This window comes from Alligator sinensis, unplaced genomic scaffold, assembly GCF_000455745.1.
Source record: "Alligator sinensis unplaced genomic scaffold, ASM45574v1 scaffold1740_1, whole genome shotgun sequence".
NCBI classification, from domain to species: Eukaryota; Metazoa; Chordata; order Crocodylia; family Alligatoridae; genus Alligator; species Alligator sinensis.
Window position 1 is genome coordinate 106,806 of NW_005843154.1, and position 6,044 is coordinate 112,849.

Sequence of the window (6,044 nt, forward strand, 5' to 3'; positions counted from 1 at the left end):
CCCCCCCAGCAATCCCAGTTCAGCCTACTGTCGTCCCCTGCTGGCTGGGGAAGCGGGTCCTTCTATAGCCCCCCACAGTTAATGAATGAATGAGGGGGTTCAGAGTACCCTAGACCGAGCGGCGGTGGGACTGGGACAAGGGTGTGGACCCATGAATTGCCCCCGTCAGAATTTGCAGGGTCTCTAGTAGTCCAGTGCAAGGGGCGGGGGAGGGGGGGCAATTTTGTGGGGCTGCGCTCACTTCCTGGGGGGCTCCTCATTGACTACCAGGCCCAGAGACCCTCAGTGGCTTGATAGAAGCTGTGGGGGATGTATCATGTTCCCCTCACAATTGCCCCCAGCCCCTCAACATGGCTTCTCAACCCCCCCCTTTGTGGTGCTGGTGTTTCAGAGTGATCCTCAGAGACCTGCCAGATGCAACCAATGGCTTCTCACTGCCACGGCAACTTCTCCTTTCACAACTATAGCTATTGTTGGTCTATGGTAGGGACAGGCAATTATTTTGGGTGGAGGGCCGCTTACTGAGTTTTGGCAAGCTATCGAGGGCTGCATGACAGGCAGCCAGGGGCAGATAAATATTAATTTTCTAAATTTTTTAGGGGTCCTGTGTGCTGGATGGAATGGCCTGGTGGGCCGCATTTTGCCCACTCCTGGTCTAATGGGGCCTGGTTTGGGCCTGGCTGGGCTTAGTAGGGTCCAGTCGGGCCTGGTTGAGGCCTGGTCAGGCCTTGCAGGGTCCAGTCAGGCCTGGTTGGGCCTAGTTGAGGCCTAGTGCAGGCTAGTGAGGCTTAGCCAAGTACCACTCTGGATGGGCCAGTTGGTTTGGCCAACAGTGCCCAGTAGGGTAGGTTCGTAGTCGGCCGTGGCAAGGTTTGGATGCCAGGCTTCCTGGGTTGGCTAGCATTGCCATGGCATCCAATCCCCAGCCCCATGGACCCCATTAGACCCTCATCCCCTGGTCTGTTGTGGTGAGGGTCTAATCCCAGGCCCAGTACAGACCCCAGGGTCTGGTCAAATGGTACCAACAGGTGGATAACAGGCCTCTGGGGCTGGGTGCTGGCATGTGGTGCCAGGCTGGACAGGCCTGATCCATGGTGGGAGACCAGGCCTAGGCCTGAAGGGGCAATTAGGCCTCCTGAGGCCAGGCCCATGGCTCCTATGTTGTGTGTGTGTGTGTGTGTGTGTGTGTGTGTGTGGTAGAGTAGCCAGGGAGGAAATCACCCCAGTGCCCTGTTTGCTATGGGTCGCGGGGGTCTGTATCCCCACGTAGAGGAGGGTGTTGTCTCTTAGCTTAGCATTACTCACTGCCTCCAAGAACTCAATAAAGAATTAAGCCAATCCAGGGCCTCCTTGCAGTGGATTTGTGGGTCCCGGCACCCCGGGGTGGGAGACAATGGAAGCACAAGACTCCACCCCCCTGGTAGTCATAAACCAATAAATTAAGTTTAATATTGTCAGAATAAATAGGTTCATCTCAGTCTGCTGGGAAATGTGACCAATGGGGGGAGGGGTCGAAAATCACGCCCTCTTGGCCCCGGGCATCAGGCAGGGGGCCAGTAGGAGGCCACTGTCATGAGCAAGACCCATTTTTGAAGACCACTGTCATCCCTTCGTGGTTCCTGTGACACAAGACCTCTTCCAACATGGATGCCACCCAGCATCTCCCGCCATCTTGGAAAGTGGCTTTCAAGATGGCCACCAAGTAGATTTTTCCTCCTCCTTTCTTTTTCCATGGGCAGGCATCTTGGTTACCGGCTTTGGAGCAAAGCCTTCAGGTTAGATGGAGGCCATTTTGGAAGGTGCCAAGCAGCCATCTTGGATGGATCCCATGGGATTGGGTTGGTGGGGGGACTCCGTTGGTCATGACCACCATCTTGAAGGACACTATTGGCTAGGGACTAGTGGGAGAGACACCCAAGAGGCAGATGACTGCCTTGGAAGAAGGTTAGCCATCATGTGGGGAGCCATCTTGAAAGGAACCTTTACCAAGGAGATGTCTTGCTGTGGCAGCCATCTTGGGAGCAGGAGCCACATCTTAGGCAGCCATCTTGAAAGTAGACTTTGTCCAGATGGTGTTTTGCTGGTGGTCATTGGGGTCAGGGAAACTCGGTAGTAGTGGCCATCTTGAAACCCATTAAGGGTAGAACTAAAGATCAACATCCAACAAAGCCAATGCCACATCTTACAGGTGGCTGTCTTGGAGGAAGTGTTTGGCAGAGAGATGTGGCATAGGCAGCCATCTTGAAACATGCCAAGGGTGGAGCCAAAGAAGTTACTGTGTCTTATGGGCAGGCACATTTGCTGGTGAGATATGGTGTAGGTAGCCATCTTAAAAATGTGTTAGCTACACCTTGCAGGTAGCCATCTTGGAGGAAGCTTTTGGCAAGAGCACACAGCACAGGCAGCCATCTTAAGCTGCCAACAAAAACCTTGCCTATCCTATGGCTAACCATCTTGGAAAAAGTGTTTGCCAGGGAGATACAGCGCAGGTGGCCATCTTGGAACATGCCATGGGTGCAGTCAAAAATGTTGACCATGTCTTACAGGCACCCATCTTGGAGGAAGCATACATCAGGGAGACTTGGTGCAGGCGTCCATTTTGAAAGACACCAAGGGTGGAGTTAAAGATGTTGGCCACCTCTGATTGGTGGTCATCTTGGAGGAAGCATTTACTGGGGAGACGTGGTGTGGACAGCCATCTTGAAGCACGCCAAGGGTGTATCAAAGGCATCGGCCGTGTTGTAGGGGCCTGAGGCTCTAGTCCTTTGGGAATGCCCACCTTAAACGTTGGGGTCTATCAAAGCCTGGAAGACCAGTGTGTCCTCTTGGAGGTAGGTGGCCCCACTCGGGGCTTCCAGCTGACGCAAGGGGAAGAACTCAGGGAGGCCGCTGGCGATGTTGTTCTTGCCAACAGGCCGTTGGAAGGATGAGGAGGTCCCCAGGGGGCGAAAAGAAGTGGACACGTGCCGCTGCCCACTCTGGTCCAGAAGGCTGAAGGTGACCTGGGTGAGAAGAGTGGGATTCAGAGTTAGCCTGCCCTCGGCCTGCACTGAAGGGGGCCTAGGATGAGACTGCCCCCATGTGTCCCTGGTGCCCTCCTCACCTTGTGCTGGAAGGGCCACTGGAGCTGGAAGTCATATTCCCCCCTCATCACCACCAAGAAGAGAGAGAGGTGAGTCCCGGCCCCAGCTCCATCCCCGTTGAGGAAGAGTTTAAGGCAAAGCTTGTAGCCGTAGCGGTGGGTGTAGAAAGCTGGTGGGGGGAGAGAGAGTGTGTGAGGTGAGTGGCCATCTTGGAAGGCCCCTTGGGCAATGGGGTTTCCTTCCAGGTGGCCATCTTGGAGGAAGCCATTGGACTCCTTGCCATGTGAATGGCCAGAAGCATGATGGGATGTGCAAGTCCTCCTAGCCGGGGGACAGTGGCATGCCTTGATGTATTGAGACACAGGATGGGCAAGCTGCATTCTACACTTTGCTTCCCTGGCTGGGGAGTGGTGTTTTTTTCCTGGGGCTCCCTCCTGCTGGATGTCATAGGGGCTATAATAGGCTCCCCGGGGGGTGGGGGGGACCATTCACCTCTCTTGAGTGTCCTTCTCAACAGACATTCACTAGAGGAGTAGAAATAGATGAGACGCATGGTGGGGGATGTGGGGAAGGCACTCACAGGGGGAGTAGAGGGCAAGCCTCTGGCCTGTCTGGGCTTCCCGCCTCCGAAGGGTGATGTCAGTGACCTTCCAGAGGAAGCGCCCATCATAGGACGTCTGCTCCAGGGTCTGGATGCGGGCACCCAAGCTGCTGATCATGACATCCTTGATGGCCAGAAGCGAGTCCTGATGGGCTACCTGGGGAGGGGTCGGGGGGGAGACATAGGTGGGGTCAGAGGTGAAGGGTCAACCCTATGGCAAAGGTTTTCCCCCACCTCATGGTCTTTTGAGTGAAGTAGGAGACAGTAGAATGGGGCTGAGGCCAAAGGGGAAGGGTGAAGTGGTTCAGATGAGAGGTCACGGTCAGTGCTCACATGTCTTGGGCTTGCAGGTCTAGTTAGAGCGGGGGGGGGGGGGCAGGGGTCAAAATTGGACTGGCCTGCTCAACAACGGTTGGAAGGACAAAGGTGAGGGAGCTTGTGAGGCTCTTCCTGTCAAAGGTCAATTCTGACAGTGTCCACAAAGGTCACAGGCCAAAAGTGAGAGGACGCTGGGTAATGTGGGCAATGGGAGGCCACATAAGCCATTATCAGAAGGCCACAGGCTACCATGGGAAGGCCCTAGTCCACTGTTGAAAGACCCTAGGCAACACTTAGAAAACCACACACTATCATTGGAAGGTCATAGGCCACTGTCAGAAGGTCAAAGGTCAACTGTAGTGCCAGAGGGCAGTGGTCATATGTCAAAGAGGAGTGACATATGGATCCATACTAAGGGCTATGGGGCAATTGAGATGGGCCACAGGTCAAATCTGATGCCATGGGGTCATGTGGGAGGGAAGGGGGGGGAATGGGGGATGAGTTGGGGTGTTGTGGAGAGGCAAGAATAGGGAGTCACCTTCTCCTCCAGCTGCAGGATTCGGGCCAGGGCTTCCCCCAGGGCCTCAGAGGCTGCAGCCCCAGGCTCCTCACGCCGGCTTAGCTCCCGGCTCATCACAGCCAGGATGTTGTGCAGGGTCTTCTGCTGCAGCTCCACCCGCCCCAGCCGCTGCTCCAGGGGCCCCAGCAGGTCGCTGGCACCAGGAGCCCCCTCTCTGCCAGGCAGGAGAGCGGCATGGGCCTCCAGTGGACCATGATGCACCTGGGCAGGGAGAGAGGAATGGGCCCTGAGCACAGTGCCCCCTGCTCGGTCCTCCCTGCCCCACAGCCCAGCACCCCTTGGGCCAGCTCCTGGCACCTGCCCCAGCGCCTCCTGCTGGACCCCAGATCCCCTATTTTGCCCCCCAGTCCCCTACATCCACTCACCCGATCCAGGTCATTGAACAGCGGCTGCACTGGGGCTCTGTACCCCTCTGGCCCCAGCAGGTCCCTGAAATATGCCAGGGAGGGGTAGAAATGGGGGGACAGGGGGTGAGTGTTGCCCTTGTGGGATCCCCCTGTCCCACCGTGCCCCCTAGAGGCCCCCCCAGGGTGGGCATCAGCCTGGCTGCTGGTGGGGGCAGGGGTTACTGGAATCAAGTGAGCAGTGGAGGGGGAGAGATGTGGGACACTGGCATAGTGCCCTCACCTGCCTGGGGGGGAGCTGTACCTGGGCCCCATGGATGGTGTCACCTGTTGGATATGTCACCCATGGCAGCCTGGATGGATACCCCCCCTGCTCCCACCCTGGAGGCTGCACCCAGCCCACCTGCCCCCACCATGGAAGGATGCCCCCTGCAACTGGCTCTGGCCCCTCCCTGCAGCCTAGTGCCCCCAGTGGTGCCCCGTAGTGCCCCCTACCTCCTCAGGGCCTGGTAGCAGCCGCAGGGGGGCGTCTCCTCCTCATAGGGGGCTGGGGCCCCTGCAGCGCCCCCCTGTGGGGTTGTAAGGGTCTCACTGCTGCTCCAGGGGCTGAAGACCATGGAGCTCATGTCCCTGTCAGGCGACAGAACAGGGCAGGAAGGGGTTAATGCACTGCAATTGGCTGGTGGGGTCAGCCTAGCCTGTGGCTGATTGGCTGAGCCAGTAAGCGATTGGTCCCACTAGCTCAGATTGGCTGAGAGCTCTTGGGGCCCTCTCTGGGCTCTGTCCGCCAGTCTCTGAGCTCTCATTGGCTCTTGTCACTGCATGCCCTGAGCCCCCAGTTGGGTGTGAGGCACAGTGCTGTGCTATGATTGGCTTGTTTCCCAATAGGCTGTATGTCCACCCTGGTTCCCCTCTTCTGATTGGCTCAGTGGACCTGGTGTTGGTCTGCTGATTGGCTGGCAGGTGTGAGAGACCAGACCGCGGGTTCCCTGAGCAGGGCCTGGCTTAGAAAGATGGCTGGCTCCTGGTCCAGCTGGCTGCAAGGCAGAGCTCTCGGCTCTTCCCCTGACTTCTTACTGGCTCTCACTCCCTGAGCACTGATTGGCTGGGGGGGCCGG

General features: G+C 57.3%; 1 protein-coding gene across 1 annotated transcript in view; it reads right to left on the bottom strand.

Annotated features, from left to right (window-relative positions):
- Positions 1–6: 6 nt before the first annotated feature.
- LOC102376917 (TNF receptor-associated factor 1-like) overlaps positions 7–6,044 on the bottom strand; it is a 7,472-nt gene continuing 1,434 nt past the window's right edge. Inside the window, exons 2-7 of the mRNA XM_006037656.3 lie at positions 5,422–5,556; positions 4,948–5,011; positions 4,541–4,783; positions 3,664–3,841; positions 3,104–3,252; positions 7–3,002 (exon numbers count right to left, since the gene is read on the bottom strand). Coding sequence (XP_006037718.1) covers positions 2,781–3,002; positions 3,104–3,252; positions 3,664–3,841; positions 4,541–4,783; positions 4,948–5,011; positions 5,422–5,552 — 987 coding nt within the window. The 5' untranslated portion in view covers positions 5,553–5,556 and the 3' untranslated portion in view covers positions 7–2,780. The remainder of the gene's footprint in view (positions 3,003–3,103; positions 3,253–3,663; positions 3,842–4,540; positions 4,784–4,947; positions 5,012–5,421; positions 5,557–6,044) is intronic.